Source organism: Equus przewalskii, chromosome 1 (assembly GCF_037783145.1).
Source record: "Equus przewalskii isolate Varuska chromosome 1, EquPr2, whole genome shotgun sequence".
Lineage (NCBI taxonomy): Eukaryota > Metazoa > Chordata > Mammalia > Perissodactyla > Equidae > Equus > Equus przewalskii.
This window is the reverse complement of record NC_091831.1, coordinates 112,625,245-112,643,459: the sequence shown is the minus strand read 5'-3', so window position 1 is coordinate 112,643,459 and position 18,215 is coordinate 112,625,245. Positions and strand designations below refer to the sequence as shown.

The window sequence follows — 18,215 nt, the reverse complement described above, 5'->3', positions numbered from 1 at the left end:
ACCTTAATCCAGGAGTAACAAGTCCATCCTGCTCCTTGCTGGTGTTGTGTCAGAGGAAGATTAGTGGAAATTTAGATTTTTGCCACTGCTAAGTGGTAACGAGGCCATCCTACCCCACATGGTGTCAGTGGAGGCCTAGTATGGAGCTGAAAGCCAGCACCCACCCAGCAGGAACAAGGAGCCCCAGGCACCCTTGTATAGATAGATGCTGAGTGGGGAACCTGGACTTCTACCCCAATATGCATGCAGGCTGTGCTGCATCTTTTCCTGCCAGAGCATTGTAAAAAATACCCCAGCAAAAACAGAAGTAAATAAGATCTAGAGTCTCATCACACAATACACAAAATGTCCAGGTTCCAGTAGAAAATTGTTTGCCATACCAAGACCCAGGAAGATCAAACTAAATCAAAAAAACCATAGATGCCAAAACAGATATGACAGACATATTAGAATTACCTGACAAAGAATTTTTGAAGCAGCCATCATAAAATGCTGCAGTGAGCACTTAAAACATGCTTGAAACAAATGAAAAATCAGGAAATCTCAGCAAAGAAACTGAAGAGATAAAGAAAATCAAACAGAAGTTTTAGAACTTATGTTGGTCCATTCAGGCTACCGTGACAAAATACTGGTTGGCTTAAATGACCAAGATTTTTTTTTTCACAGATCTGGACGCTGAGAAGTCCAAGATCCAGTGCCAGCAGAATCAGTTTCTGCTTCTCTTGCTGGCTCGTAGCCTTCTTTCTGTGTGCTCACATGGCCTTTCCTTACTGCATGTGTTTGAAATCTCTCTCTTTCTCTTCTTATAAGGGCACCAATCCTATCAGATCAGGGTTCCATCTTTATGACTTCATTTCACCTTAATTACAAAGGCCCCATCTCCAAATACAGTAACATAGGTGATTAAGATTTCAACATAAGAATCTGGGAGGACGTAATTCAGTTCATAGCATCCTGCCACTGGCCTCCCAAAATTCATGTCCTTCTTGCGTGCAAAATACATTCATTCCATCCCAATAGCACCAAAAGGCCTATCTCATTCCAGCATCAACTCTAACTTCTAAAATCGAAAGTCTCATCTTAACATGATGTAAATATTAGATGTGGTTGAGACGTGATTCATCCTGAGGCAAAATTCTTCTCCAGTTGTGAACCTGTGAAACCAAAAAAGTCATATGCTTCCAATATCCAGTGGTGGGACAGACATAGGATAGACATTCCCATTCCAAAAGAGAGGTCAGAAGAAAGAAAGGGGTGAGTAAGCAAGTCCACTACCTAGCAAGGCAAATTCCATAAGATCTTAAGGCTCAAAAATAATCCTCTTTGATTCGATGCTCTGCCCTCCAGGGCCCCTGGGGCAGCAGTGTCACCCCAATTGCTGTAAGGCTTGCTGCTGCCAAGGATCTCTGCAAGGACCCTGCCCACACAGCTCTGCTGGATGGCAATCCTGCCCTTCAAAAGTGAGGTGGAGGCAGCCACCTCATAGAGTAGTAGAGTAGCCCTGATGATGTCTGAATTGCCTTCGGAGTCATTCTTCCCACCTTCTGTTGAGATGGCTGATCAACATCATGGGTAACCTTTATATGGAGTAATTGTCCAGTCACACCCTTCTATTCTCTCCAGAACAAGCTTCCTCATTTTTCACAATATAGATAGGCTAATTTTTTCCAAATCTTTAAGTTCTGGTTCCTTTCTGCTTAACAATTCTTTCTTTAATTCATGTCTTGCTTCTCGCATTTTACTATAAGCAGTTAGGAGGAACCAAGGCACTCCCTCATCACTTTGTTCAGAAATCTCCTCAACTAAATATCCAATTTTATGGCTTACAAGTTCTACCTTCCAGAAAACACTACAACACAATTTAGCCAAGTGATTTGCCAATTTATAAAAGGATCACTCTTCCTCCAGTTTCCAATAACCTGTCCCTCATCTCTGCCTGAAATCTCACCTGAAGACCTTTAAATCCATATTTCTACCAACATTCTGTTCATGATTATTTATGTATTTTCCAAGAAGATGGAGGTTTTCTCTCTAGCTCTCTTTTTTTTTCTTTCTGAGCCCTCACCAGTATCACCAACAGTCTTTTCACAGCAATCTTGGCTTTTTCTAGTATGCACCACAAAACTTTCCAGCCTTTACCCATTACCCAGTTCTAAAGTCATATCCAAATTTTTAGGTATTTGTTACAGCAGCACCCCACTTCTCAAAACCAAAATCTGTATTAGTCAGGGTTCTCCAGAGAAACAGAATTAATAGGATATATTTATATCCTATCATATATATGTATTTGAACAATATAGCCAGAGCAGGGCAAGAGGGAAATTTAAGGCTCCAAACACATACATTAAAATAGAGGAAAAGCCCCAAATCAATAATCTAAGTTTCTATCTCAAGAATCTAGAAAAAGAAAAGCAAACTAAATCCAAAGTAATCATGAGGAAGAAAATTAGAAAGATGAAAAGAGAAATAAGCAAAATAGAAAAAAAATAGAGAAAATCATTGAAACAAAAAGCTGGTTAATGGAAAGATCAAAAAAAATGATAAACTTCTAGCGTGACAAACACAAAAAGAGAGAAAATACAAATTACCAACATCAGGGATGAAGCAAGGGCTATTACTACAGACTCTGCAGACTTCAAACAGATAATAAAGAATACTATGAACAATCCTATAAATATAAATTTGACAACTTAGGTGAAAGAAATCAATTTCTCAAAAAATAAAAATTAACCAACCTCATCCATTATGAAATAGATAATTTGAATAGCCCTGTAATTCTTAAGGAAGTTTAAATCATAACTGAAAATCTCCTGAAACAGAAATTTTCAGGCCCAGATAGCTTTAATGGAGAATTCTAAGAACTATGTAAAAGAACGAATACCAATTCTACACAGTATTTTCCAGAAAACAGAAAAGAATACTTCCCAATTCATTTTATAAGGCCAGGATTATCTGGCACCAAAATCAAAGATATTGCCAAAAAACACAAAAGTTCAGACCAATATCCTTCGTGAATAGAGACATAAAATATCCTTAACAAAATATTAGTACACTGGATTCAACAACACATAAAATGAATTACACACAGTGACCAAGTAGTTTATCCCAGGGATGCAAGGCACAGATGTAATCCACAAAGTTAACATGCTAAAGAAAACTCACGTGATAATATCAATTGCTACTGGAAAAGTATTTGATAATATTAACATCTATTCATGATAACAATTCTTAGAAAACTAGTAATAGATGAGAACTTCCTCAATTTGATAAAGCACTTCCACAGAAAACAAAAATCTATAACTAACATTACACTTAATGGTGAAAGACTGAGTGCTTTCCCAAGAGTAGGAATAATGCAAGGATGTCTGCTTTCGCCACTTTTATTGAACTTAGTGCTGGGAATTCCAGCCTGTGCAATAAGGGAAGAGAAGAAAAGTGCAAAGACAAAGAAAGAAAGAAAGAGGGTCAGCCGGTGGCATAGTGATTAAGTTCACACAATCCACTTCAGCAGCCCAGTGTTTGCAGGTTTGGATCCCAGGCACAGACCTACACTCTGCTCATCATACATACAAAAAATATGAAGATTGGTACAGATGTTAGCTCAGTGACAATCTTCCTCAAGCAAAAAGAGGAAGATTGGCAACAGGTGTTAGCTCAGGGCCAGTCTTCCTCGCAAAACAAAGAAAAGGAAAAAGAAAAAGAAAGAAAGAAGGAAAGAAAGACAGAAAATTCCCCCTATTTTCAGATGGCATTATTGTCTATGTAGAAAATCCAAGATAATGCAAACAACAAAAAAAAAGGCCCTCCTAGAACTAATAAGTAAGTTCAGCAAGGAAACAGGATATACAATAAACATACGAAAGAAACTTTTTCCTATATAATAGCAATGAACATGTGGACCCTAAAATTAAAACTACAATATCATTTTCATTCCCTTAAAAATATATAAATGCTTGCGTATAAATCAAACAAGTATGCACAAGACTTCTATAATATGCTCATAATGGAAATCATAGATCATAATAAACAGAGAGACAAACTGTCTTTATGGTTGGAAATTCATCATAGTAAAGATGTAAGATTCCCCTCAAGTTGTTATACAGGTTTAGCCTATTTCCTATGAAAATTCCAGCAACATATTTTATAGATATAGAAAATATTATTCTAAAATTTATATGGAAAGAAAATAAACTAGAAAAGCTAAAAAAATTCTGACAAAGAATAAATTGGGAGAAATCAGTCTACCCAATTTTAATATTTATTGTATAGCTACAGCAAGCAAGATGAAGAGGTACTGAAGGAGGGATAAACAATCAATGCTACAGATTAGGGAAGCTAAATATACATACATAAAAATATGCCTAATTTTTGACAAAAATGCAAAAGGAATTCCATGGAAGAAAAATAATTTTTTCAACAGAAGGTGCAAAAGGAATTGTAAATCACAGAAAAAAAAAAAAAAGAACTTTGATCTAGATGTTTTTCCACTAAGATAAGCAGCAAGGCAAGGATGCCCTCTCTCACCACGTCTTTTCAACATTGTACTGGAAGTCCTAGCTAATGCAATAAGACAAGAAAAAGAAGTAAAAGGTACAAAGATTGAGAAGGAAGAAATAAAACTGGCTTTGTTCACAGATGACATGATTGTCTATGTAGAAAATATGAAAGAATTAACAGAAAACCTCCTGGAAATAATTTGTAATTATAGCAAGGTTGCAAGATCTAAGTTAATATACAAAAGTCAATTATTTTCTTATATACCAGCAATGAACACTTGGAATTTGAAATTAAAAACACAGTGTCATTTACATTAGCACCCCAAAAATGAAATACTTAGGTACAAATCTAATAAAATATGTACAAGATCTAGATAAGGAAAAGTACAAAACTCTGATGAAAGAAAAACTGAACAAATGGAGAGCTATTTCAAGTTCATGAACTAATGTTTATGAGACTAAATGTTAAGATATCAGTTTTTCCCAACTTGGTTTATAAATTCAAAGCAATTCCAGTAGAAATTTCAGCAAGTTATTTTGTGGATATTGACAAACCAATTCTAAATTTATGTGGAGAGAAAAATGACCAAAAGTAGCCAGCACAATATTGAAGAAGTACAAAGTCAAAGAACTGACATTACCCAATCTCGACTTACTATAAAGCTACAGTACTTAAGACAGTGTGGTATTGGCAAAAGAATAGACAAATAGATCAATGGAAGAGAATAGAGAGCCCAAAAATATATCCACACAAACAGAGTTGAGTGATCTTTAACAAAGGCAAAAGGCCATACAATGGATAAGATAGTTTTTTAAACAAACGGTGCTGGAACAACTAGACATCCACATGAACAAAAACAATGAATCTAGACACAGGCCTTCCACTCTTCACAAAAATTAACTCAAAATGGATCATAGACATAAAAGTAAAATGCAAAACTAAAAAACTCCTAGAAGATAACATAGGAGAAAACCTAGATAACCTTGAGTTTGGCAATGACTTTTTAGACACAAAACCAGAGACATGATCCATGAAAGAAATAATTGAGAAGCTAGACTTCATTAAAATTAAAAACTTCCGCTATGTGAAAAACATTGTCAAAAGAATGAGAAGACAAGCTGTAGATTTGGACAAAATCTTTGCAAATCACATAGTTAATAAAAAATTGGTATAGAAAATAGACAAAGAATTCTTTAAACACTAAGAAAATGAACAACCTGATTGAAAATGGGCAAAAGCCCTGAACAGCAACTTCACCAAAGAAGATATGCAGATGGTAAAAAAACATATGAACAGATCACGACGATGATGATTATGACGGACATTTCTTGAGCACTTTTTTTTTTTTTGAGGACGATTAGCCCTGAGCTAACATCTGCTGCCAATCCTCCTTTTTTTGCTGAGGAAGGCTGGCCCTGAGCTAACATCCATGCCCATCTTTCTCTACTTTTATATGTGGGACGCCTACCACAGCATGGCTTGACAAGCAGTGCCATGTCCGCACCCAGGATCTGAACCGGCGGATCCCCAGGAACCCCAGGCCACCGAAGTGGAACATGCGCACTTAACCCCTGCGCCACTGGGCTGGCCCCTCTTGAACGCTTTAATTGGTGTTATTCTGCCACTTTAAAACTTTATCTCACAGCAATTTCACAAGTGAGGGAAAAAAGCTTAGAGAGGCTACTAATTGGGCCACAGTTACTCAGCAAAGGAGTGGGATTGTCAGGATTCAGACCCAGGCAGCCTGCTGCTCAGTCTCAAAGAGACCATCCTTCTGCTTTCAAAAATGAAAACTTCACATAGCATGAGCACAAATGGATAGTGTAAAGAAAGAAGGAAATAGTCTATCAGTTCCAACCCTGCCTCCCAATATCTCTGAAGTGAGGACGAGGCTGCAGGCATTCTTTTGGGGCCAATGTTACCACTCTATGTCTGGAATGGCTGGAATCCAGGAATTTGGACTAGAATCAGACGTGTGCCCCTAATAAATAATTTATTTGTTGAAGCAACACATATTTCCTAATATGCGTGCAGGGTAAGCAGTGACAGTGAACATGACAATGTCATTGCTCTTATGGAACATTTAGAAGTGAGTTAACATAGCAATGACTACAATGCAATAAAAAAATTACTGGCTGGGTGGTGGAAATTGGGTTTTGAAGGTTGGCCTCTTGGAGGAAGTGACCTGCAATCTGAGAAGTGAAAACCAGAAAGAACTGCTAGTTGAAGGTCTGGAGTGAAACATGTCTCCAGGAGCATATTCTAGATGGTACGTGCCTCCACTCGCATTCTCTCAGTTACAAACAAGAAAACTGGTCTGTGAGGACACAGGTGTGTGTACCCTGGAGCATTCTCCAGTCTTCTCAAGCAGACTGCAGCTCATATCATGCTTATTGACATACAGAACCTAAATTCTTCTGAATGAATGTGGAAATAACCCCAAAAGTATATCCATGCTTCTTACTTGTGAAAATAACTTACAGCTGCCAAATTTCAGAGGGCAAGCATGGGCATCCATCGGGAAGTCCTCAAGTTGCATTGGGCACTCGGCAGAGATAGTCAAGCTGAAAAATAAGAGATGCAGATCTTTAAATTACTCATAACTCTGGCTATTTACTGAGCAACCACTATGTTCCAGAAATCGATATTAAGTACTTCGCTCATTATTTTAATTGCTATTTTTAATGAAATTGTCTAAACTGTTCCACCAAATTACACAGGTTTGCATTGTAGATGAATATCATTTATAAATAAAGCTTAAATCAAATGTGTTCGGGAGTTCTGTGGCTGGATGTGTGTGTCTGTACACATATTATCACTTGTAAAGCAATTTGAGATGCCTTTAAAAATAATTTATGCTTTGTTTCCCATCCCTTACTCAGAGTAATCAAAAAACTTCCCTTGACAATGCTGAAAATATATGTATTTTCTCAAGTAATTTATAAGCTCAGAAAACATAAATATGGAATAAATACACAGTGCAAATTTTGACCAGAAGCTGGCTGTTAAACATTGGGTACTGGACTGATGTCATGAAAATGTAGAGTAGGTGAAATTGTCTTATGATAGCAATCTTCTAGTACAACCTAAATTATTGTTTTTAATCCAAGTCTGGTCTTCCAAATAATAATACCACCATCTACTTCCACTGTCACCAATGACTGAAACAGCCATGGTCATAATAGCTACCATGTGTATGCCAGGCACTGTGATAAAGGCTTTACCTGCATTAACATATCTAATCAGAATAGCTTGATGAGGTTTGTTGCTATTAACATCCCAGTTTATGGGATCCAAGTTTAAGGTAGGATTAAGGGATCAGGACAAGAATGCAGAGCTATTAAGTCTGGAGCCGTGACTGAGCCCAGGCTGCCAGCCCCTCTCACTGCAGTGGCTCCCTAATGGCACGTCCGTCCACCACACGCTGCATGGTCCTGGGTTCTGTCCACTTCCAAAGTTGCCACACTGTGACGCTGTTATTTCTCTACAGACTTTACTAATTAGGTAGTGAATCTAAATTCCATTAATGAGTTAATCTTCTGTTTCTTAGTTTCTTATTCTAATATTTAACATGAAATGAAATTACATAAAATGAAATCAAAATATAAAAGTTTCACCTTTAAACAGATGTCATAATTCTATTTTTTAGACAAATAATAATTCAGCATTATATTAGCATTATTGTTCCTTCCCTGTTATATTGAGTCTGGGTCTTGCTTATGTACCTGGGGTAAGAATCAAAATGTAAAAACATTCATTTTTGCCTGTACTACTTCCTTTTGTTAAAACAGATTACCTTTTGCTATTAAATTTGGCATATAATTCACACTTGACCATTGCAGATGGAATAATCAATATATATATTCTCTGAATGAAACTAAAGTACATGTCAGTGCAAGGGAGTTCTGAGCCTATCAAAGAGAGGGAATCCTTGCTGCCTCTGCTTCGAGGGACCATTGCCCAAAGGATGGAGTGATTTCAAGAAAGTGTGAATACACATGGCCGAGAAGATACCACAGAAGTCTCACATTCATGCAGGCAGACGGTATTTAAAATGCTATGCCACATATGTACATAGGAGGATATGGGAAAATGCAGAAAATCTGTAAAGGAGAAAATTACAAACATATATTATCTCACATATAATTTGACCTGGTACATTTTTTCCAGATTTTTTCTACCTGTACATATATTTTGTTTTTGTTCTTGATATATAAAATTCAGTCTTTTGTATACCAAACATTAGAGCAGGAGTATTTCCCACACTAAAGTCTCTACATAACCATAACTTTGAAAGGTGAAATATTTACTAGCATGCAGGCGTGTGTGTGTGTGCATTTTTTAAACTTTTTTTTGAAGAAGATTAGCCCTGAGCTAGCTACTGCCAATCCTCCTCCTTTTGGTGAGGAAGACAGGCCCTGCGCTAACATCCATGCCCATCTTCTTCTTATGTTTATGTATATATGTATATGTATGTGTGTGTGGGGGTGTGTGTGTGTATGTATTAAACCAATTAGCTATTCTTAGACTTTTAGATTATTTTACATGATAAATAATCTGCAGTGGATCTCCTCAAGCATAAACTATGTAAAAGGACAGTTGTTAGAGACTATGAAATAAGGTAAATGAAGATTTACTTATCAGAATTAAGAAAATTAGGATTTGAAAAACACAGCCGGGGGGCCAGCCCAGTGGCACAGCCGTTAAGTGTGCACGTTCGGCTTCTTGGCAGACAGGAGTTCGCCGGTTCGGATCCCGAGTGCAGACATGGCACCGCTTGGCAAATGCCATGCTGTGTTTGGCATCCCATGTATAAAGCAGAGGAAGATGGGCATGGATGTTAGCTCAGGGCCAGCCTTCCTCAGCAAAAAGAGGAGGATTGGCAGTACTTACCTCAGGGCTAATCTTCCTAAAATAAATAAAATTAAATAAAAAACACAGCTTGTGAGGAGGACTCTCAGCCAACACAAAGGAAGATAATGTTGCTTTATCTGGTAGCAACAGAAGGACGGAGAACCTGAATGAGTCAAGTATGTCCTAGAGGATAAAGTGAGCTCAGAAAGTCTAGAATTTCCTTAAGAAGTAAATTTTTAGTAGGGAAATAGGAAATATATAAAGCTATAATGCCAGGTACAAAACACTAAATGTGAAAATAAGCTCATGAAAAAGCAGTGCTGTAGGAGCATAGAGGAGAACACTTCTGATTTGGGGAGTTCATCTTGGTGTTGGTTATGGCCTCTGTTCTAACAGTTTATGGACGTAGGTGTAAGGAAGACCCTAAGCTCAGTCAGTGGGAGCAGTGTGAGGTGGGGTGTGGGAGTGAAAGCTTCGGGTGATCCTGCCTGTCTTAGCCCTGCCACAGGTACTTCAGACTTCAATCAGCAGACCCAACTCTGCAGGCTTCAAGTTGCCCCCAACAATGTTAACAACTTTATGGGCCCCACTCCCACCATCATGGTGATGTGGAGGTGGTCCCTCTATGGCAGAATCTTCTCTCTCTAGACACTGCCATGTCTGCCAGCTCACATAACTGGGCTTCTGCCCTGCCAGAAAACACTCTATTGCCCACTGAGTCTAGAGGCTACCTTGAATCCAGATCTGTTGGCTGCATTCTTAAAAACATGATGTATCATGGTTAATTCCTCTTTCCCCTTGCTCTGTGCTGGGTCTCTGTTTCAATCCCCAGGGCCACTGGAGGTACTGCCACCTGGCATGTCTGTTGTTTCCCCTATTTGTCAGAGAAGACCTCCTCAAGGAGACTTGACCTCCCACCTTGAGCCCTGTTCCCACTCCTGGCTTTTTCTCCTTTTCCTCATGTCCTCCTTTCTTAGCCAACACCATGTGTTCATAAGAGGAATGAGAAGTCTTCCTTTCTGCCATGGTGGTCTCAGCTCTTATTAAAGATAGCATCTCATGTAATGTATTATTGTGATAAATAACCAAATAGCAAATATTTCAGCCTCAGTAAAAGAGAAACATTTAAATTTTTGATCCCTTTAAACATTTCAAAAATGGCCTATGCTTTTATAATTCTCAAAAAATATCTCTGGATAAGAGGGAGACTTCCATTCATGGGGTCCTTGAAATGTAGAGTGCCTTGATATATAACCAACCTCCTTCACACAGAATTGAGATTAAAGGACTCTGGAATGGTGGATTATCATAGCTCAAAGGAGCCAGCCAAGCCACTTACTAGAAACTCTCACTTTTCAGATAAAGTAAACGGAGCCCAAAAGGTTAAGGAACATGCCTATGAAAAAACTTCACTGAATTACTGGTAGATCCAAGAATCCAGCACTTTTTCCAAAGGTCAAATTTCTGTTTCACTTCCAATTTCTGTTAAGACATTCAGGCATTAACTTATTGGAACAAAATGCCTCATTTTTTAACAACATCTTAATTTTAGGGTCAGGAAAAGGGCATTTTGTGAGTTAAGCTATTTACTTTGACTTAGATTTATATCATCCTAATTGAGAGTTTGGCATCCTACACTTATTAGAAAGCTGTCTGCTTGACCTGGGGCAGCTCACAGTAGAGAGCACTTTAAGATGGTTAACACGGCCAAATTCCAACTGTGTGACCTTTGTAAAATTGCCTAACCTCTCTGGTCTAGTCTTCCCATTTGAAAAAGAGAGATGATAACAGTTACATTTATTCTCCAAAAAAAATAGTTGATAAGTGTGAAAAGAGGGTTAGTCTCACGATTGCTACCCAATATTCTCTTCAGATTTCAGCCTTCTTCATTTACATGAAAACATTGCATCAATGCATAGAAGATGTGGTGGTGGTAGGCAGAATAATGGTCCTCCTAAGATGTCCATGTCCTAATCCCCAAAGCCCCCAAACCTGTGAATACGTACTTTAAATAGCAAAAGGGATTTGCACATATGATTAAATCAAGGTTTTTGGCATAAGAGAGATTATCCTGGATTATCCAGATGGGCCCAGTATAATCACGAGGGTGCTTATGAGAGGAAAGCAGGAGTGTCAGTCAGAAAAGGAAATGTGATGACAGAAGCAGAGGTCACAGTAATGTGGCCATGAGCCCAGGACTGCAGGCAGCCTCTAGAAGCTGGAAGAGGCAAGGAACAGTTTCTCTCCTAGAGAATCTATAAGGAACACAATCCTACGTACAGCTTGATTTTAGCCTTGTAAGACTCTTTTTTGGATATCTGGCCTCCAGAACTGGAAGACAATTGGTTGTGTTTTAGCCAATAAATTGGTGATAATTTGTAACAGCATCAATAGGAAAATAATGCAAACTTTGGTACTTGGAAGTGGGATGCTACTGTATCAAATACATAAAAATGTGGAAATGACTTTGGAATCGGGCAGTGGGCAGAGGCTAGAAGAATTTTGAGATACATAATAGAAAAAGCCTAGACTCAGACTGTTAATTGAAATGCAGATGTTAATGATTCTGTAGTGAAGCCTTCAAGAAGTGAGGAGCAGGGTGGAGAAAATATACATTATATGGTCATAAACATTCTGTTGGTAGAAATATGGACATCAAAGGCCTTGCTGATGAGGGCTCAGAAGGAAAGAAGGAACACCTTATTCGAAATTGGAGTAAAGGAGAGCCTTGCTATATAGTGACAGAAAGCTTAGCTGAATTATGTCTGCAATAATGTGGAAAGTAGAACTTGCAATTGATTGCAGTGGGCTAAATGATGGCCCCCAAATAGATCAGGTCCTAATCCCTGGAAGTTATAAACATTACCTTATATGGAAAAAGGGTCTTTGCAGATGTGATTAAGTGAAGAGTCTTGAGATGGGGAGATTATACAGGCGGGCACTAAATGCAGTCACAAGGATCCTTATAAGAGAGAGGCAAAACGAGACAACACATAGATAGAAGAATGAAGGTAATGTGATGAAAGCAAAGCGATATTTGAAGATGCTATCCTGCTGGCTTTGAAGATGTAGGAAGGTGCCCCGAGCCAAGGAATGTAAGGCTTGCAGCTCTAGAAACTAGAAACTGTAAGCAAACTGATTCTTCCCTGGAGACTCTAGAGGGAGTATGGCCCTGCCAACACCTTGATTCGGCCTCAGTTTCAGACTCATGGCCTCCAAAAGTGTAAGAGAATAAATGCATGTTATTTTAAGCCACAAAGTTTGTGGTAATTTGTTATAGCAGCCATAGGAAACTACTACAACGATGGAATTGGATATTTAGATGAGGAGATTTCCAAGCAAAATATTGAAGTTGTGGCCTGTTTTCTTCCTGCTGCTTATAGTAAAATGTGAGAAGAGATAGACTGAGGGAAGAACTGCCAACAAAGAAGGTACTAGGACTTGATGATTTAGGAAATTCTCAGTTTATCCAGGTTGCAAAAGATGTTAAAATTAAGAGAGTCACTGTCAGGAAAGCATCCTCTTAAGAGAAAGTCAAGGATGTGGCTGCACAACCTTTTGCTAGTGCCTCAAAAGTAGCAAAAGGTCAGAGTATTCAGTCACACAGACGACTCTTTGAGGAGATTAGGTGTGTGAATCACGAGTCCCCTCGGCCATGTAACCAAAAGCCAGGCATAGAGAGTGGATTATCTGTGGAAGATTTATGGAGGATCTCTTGTCTCATGGTGTGAATTCTTGAGACACACATAGAAGACCTACAAGATGTTTAAGAATTTTATACCAACAGAAACACTGCCCATTTGGACTGAAAGGGACAGAGAAAGGGAAGAGTACTCCCTTTTTGCCTATTATTTTCTCTCCTTTCAAATGGGAATATGTATAACTGTTATGATATGCCTTTCCCACCACTGTATTGTGGGAGCAGATAATTTCTTTCTTGAGTTCCACAAATTCGCAGATGAGACAAATTGTGTCTCAGGGTAGCTCATACGCAGATCCTCATGCACAGCTGATTTAGATGATTCAGAGGATGAGATTTGGAACTTGTGAGCTGATGAGATTTAGCTGAGATTATGAACTTTGATGCTATAATGAGTTGAGACTTTTGGAGATATTGGAATGGGGTTAATATATTTTGCATATGGGACAAAGTTGAATTTGGGGAGGCCACTACACAGTTTGTGGTAGGCAAAATAATCATCTTCCAAAGATGTTCTGTCATAATCCTTCCCACCAATGAAGATGTTACCTACCAGGGAAAAGGCATTTTTCAGAAGGGATTAAGTTAAGGCTATTGAGATGAGGAGATTATACCAGATTATCTGGGTGGGCCCAATGTAATCACAAGGCTGCTTATAAGGAAGAGGCAGGAGTGTTAAGAGTTAGAGAAAGAGATTTAATGATGGAAGCAGTGATGATGGAAGGAGTAATGCAGGGTCATGAGCCAACGAATGCAGGCATCCTCCAGAAGCTGGAAAAGGCAAAGAAATAGATTCTCCTCTAGAGAATCCAGAAGAGACACAATCCTGCCAACAGCTTGATTTTAGCCGTGAAAGACCTGTTTCAGACTTCTGATCTCCAGAGTAGTGAGATAATAAATCTGTGTTGTTTTAAGCCACTAAATTTGTGTAATGTTTTACAGTAGCCAGATGAAATTAATACAGTAGTTTCCTTAAAATAAAAAGTAGTAATATTACTCATCAAATGACCAGTTGTTAGTGTCTGAACAGCAGCCTCATGTATATTTTGAAATCATTTTCACAAAGTTAACAAAGTAATTCGGCAATATTAGCTCATTTATAAATATCTTACAAAGTGTTCACTGCAACGAAAATTCAGACCTTGATAATCAAACAGACATCTCATGCAAGGTGTCCTGGCTTGGTCAGTTATTGAGCTGCACACCAAGCTTCAGCTAGCTTCACTCAGTGGAAACATGACCTCTTTGTAAAGATAGTACAGTGACTCTCAGGTAAAACATGAAATTTATTTGGGGACTCTTGAAATTCAATATCAACACAGATCTAATGATTTTATGTTATGGGAAATAAACAAGGTTTAATTTGGTTGTGAGACTTTTCTAGTCCTATGAGTCCTTGTAAATAACAGATGAATGCTTAATGTAGATAACTTTCTATTTCCCACAGTTGAGCTCATCTGAAAGGCTGCAGGGTCTGGAGAAGGAGTAAGGCTGGCACTGTTCACCTGCTGTTGCTGTAGGCAACATCTTTACCATGCTGTAGCCTCACTGGGCTATCCCGGGCTTATACTCACTGATTTGGGGCTGTGCAGGACTTTTTCAGCACTCCAGCAAGGATGCTGTTGGAGAATTCTCCTTGCTTTATGCCTGAGTCACATTATTAGAGATGCTGGAACTGGTTCACACAGTGCATGAGGAGTCCCTTTTGTGCTGTGGGGAGGTTGGAGGGGGGGTCTCTGAAGGAAGTCCAGCTCTGAGGATTATATGCCTGTTTTTCCTATATTTGACTCATCTCTAGATTGGCAAAGGGAGGTTCAATCATATATTCAATTACTGAGAATTGGCCTTTTTATCAATATATGTGTCTATTGAAATGTCCACACTTTTATATTTAATAAGGTACTGGTATCAGGAATACGAACAGCCCTGCTCCTCCTTCAGAAACTTTCTCACGAGCCCTGCCTGAGGTCAAAACCCTGCCCTAATGGAATTTTCTCTCTTGTACACTTGAGCTCAGAAAGAACTGCAAACTAGTTCATTAAATAAAAGAATGAATGAATGCATTTGTCTTCATATAAACAATCACAACATGATGTAGCATGCATATTACTTGTCAGTTGGGCGTTGCTGGTTTTCTTGGGAACCTAACTACAATTTATAATAATAATTCCAGGAAAAAATGCATTCTAAAGCTCAGTCACCTACATGAAAAACTGAACTTTTTGAATTTAAACATTGATAAGTTGGGAACAGTGTGTGTTGGAACCCAAAGTCCATTGCCAGGCTCAGCCATCCCCCTATCTTTTCACTAACTGTGACATGTGTGTCCTGGTCCCTTCTGTGACAGTTATAGATCTACTGCAATTGTGTTTGATCCAAAACAGAACTACAAGCCTAGTTTCTCTCAGGGCCTGGCCACTGTGCTTGTCCTGGTTAGTCAACCTCCTAAAGGATTAACCTAAAGGATTAGACCTTAACACTAACTCTGGCCCTACCCAAATCTAAAGCAGGGGTTTTGCCTGTGATAAAGAAGAGATGAGATACCAAGTTCAGCAGGGGTTGCTGAGGTATGGAAATGAGGATTAGTCAGTGGAGAGCTAGAAGAATAAAGTGTGCAATGACCTGTTTAAAATGTAATAAAATTTAAATTCAGTGAAGGGCAACCTTGCAAAAAGCAGAATTTAGGACATTATCTGAAAGTTCAAATGAGACTACACTAAATTGATGCACATTTTGGTTTATACAATTGCAGAGTTCCATGTTTTAAAAAAATCTGTTATTGAGATAACAGTATGAATGTCTTCTTTTTAGCAATGGAGCCAAATTCTGTAACTTCAGGCCTGAGTTACAGATATCATAAATCAGTCTAAGGCTAACTGATTCATTTTGTACACTTCAATGTAATAGGGATGTACAGGAGACCAACCATCAGAATTACACTGGGTTAAAAGTTCTCTCTGAACTTTGCAGTATTTATTAGGATTCTCATTCCTCTTCAGCTGTTGGAAAGAAGATGTCAGCAATTCTTATTTATGCTGTGAAAACTAGCATACATACGATAATTTTGCAAAGGTAGTATATTTCTTATCAAAAATGGATATAAACTTTATTGTTCTATTTTGATTAACACGGCTGGCTTTTTTCCTAATATTTGTGTTTCTCAGGAAGGCATTGTAATGATTGATGTGAGAGTGGATATATTTTGTTTAATTTTTTATGTGTATCCACATGTCCAGCAATAAACCTTCTTAATAGAGCAAATGTAGGAAAATAAACACAAGCCTGAACAATAAACAATGCTGCAAAAAAAGGAATTTCATAAATATGCAAAGAAGTTCCTTTCTCAAAATGAAATTCAAGTATGTCTTTAATCATAAATCATTAGCAATCAATAGTATAATGAGGATGAAAGCAGACAGAAGAGACAGTGGAATCAAACAGACCAGCTCCAACTCTCAGCTCAGTATTCATGTATTTGCTGTGTTAACATTTCTGAGCCAAAATTTCGCTTTAAAGGGGATTATAAAGCCTATCTGATAGTGTTAAGTCCTGACATCCAAATATAAATATGTAGTACAATTCCTGACACATAGTAAATGCTTTAAAAATTCTAGGGAAAAAGTAAAGGTGACATCAGCAAAAGTGGCGGATTAGAGAACATCCACAAAAGCAGTAGCTAAGCTGCAAAGACTGTCAGCATCGACTTTTTCTGGAACTCTGGAATCTAATAAAAAACTTACAACAACCAAGAGAATGCTTAATGAAGAAAAATATTAAGGACTGAAAAGATCCCACATATTCCAGAGAATCTAGGAGGACATGCGCATGCCCAGGACCAGATGCATGCTCAGAAAAGACCCAAGAAGATCCTAAGTTCTCATCTCCAGCTGACCTATAGGCACTGCACAAGCAGTAAGTAAAAGCAATGGCAAAATTTAAACTGCCTGGCTAAGCACTGAAGGAGCACCCTAACACACACAGAGCCTATCTGCAAAGACTCTCTTAGTTTTCCTTTTTTGGGTTTCATTCCAGATTTTAACAACACAGGTAAATAGAAAAGCCAGTGTTACTGTATTTTTAGTTTGTAACCCCTCTTTTATCCAATATGATTTAAAAGACAGATGCATAAAAAGATAATTATAAATCTATGTTACAGGGCACCCCATGTATAAAGATGTAATATGTGACAACAACATAAGAGGGAAACAGAGCTATAGAAACAAAGTTTTTATATACTATTGAAACTAAGTTAGTATTAATTCAAACTAGATTGTTACAAATTTAGTTGTTAATTTAAATCTCCAGAGTAACCACTAAGAAAATAACTAAAAAATATATAGTAAAAGATACAAGATGGAATTGAAATGGCACATTATAAAAAAGTCAATTACACACAAAAGAAGGAACTATGAAAGAATTAATGAACAAAAACGCAATAAAACATTTAGAAAGCAAACAGAAAAAAAGCAAAGTTCTTCCTTGTCAGTAATTATATTAAATATAAATGGAATAGTCACTTCAATTAAAAGGCAGAGACTGGCAGAATTGATAAAGAAATACAAACTTACTACGAGAGACTCACTTTAGTTTCAAAAGCACAAATAAGTTGAAAGTGAAAGGACAGAAAAGGGCATTCCATTCAAACCATAACCAAAAGCGAGCTTTAAGACAAAATCTGTTACAAGAGACAAAGAAGTATACTATATAATGATAAAAAGCTCAAATCATCAAGAATATGTAGAAATTATAAACATATAAGAATGTAACAACAGAACTCCAAAAATATATGAGCCAGAAACAGACAGATTTCAGAGAAAAACAGATAGTTCTACAATAATAGTTGGGGACTTCAATACCTCACTTTCAAAAATGATTAGGAAAACTAGACAGAATATTACCAAGAAAATAGAAGACTTAAACTATACCATCAACCAACTAGATCAAACAGACAGACAGAACACTCTATCCCACAAGAGCAGAATACACATTCTTTTCAAGGACACGTGGAGCATTGTCTAGGATAGGCCATGTGTTGGGCCACAAAATAAGTCACAATAAATTTTAAAATATTGAAATTGTACAAAACATCTCCTCTGGCTGCAATGGAATGAAACTAGAAATCAATAACTTAGGAAAGCTGAAAATTTCACAAATCTGTGGAATT

General features: G+C 37.8%; 1 protein-coding gene across 7 annotated transcripts in view; it reads right to left on the bottom strand.

Annotated features, from left to right (window-relative positions):
- Positions 1-18,215, bottom strand: part of GABRA5 (gamma-aminobutyric acid type A receptor subunit alpha5) — a 72,718-nt gene that overhangs the window by 22,274 nt on the left and 32,229 nt on the right. For all 7 annotated transcript variants that reach the window (XM_008539870.2, XM_070620806.1, XM_070620784.1 and 4 more), the window contains one exon: positions 6,979-7,061. In XM_008539870.2, coding sequence (XP_008538092.1) covers positions 6,979-7,061 — 83 coding nt within the window. The remainder of the gene's footprint in view (positions 1-6,978; positions 7,062-18,215) is intronic.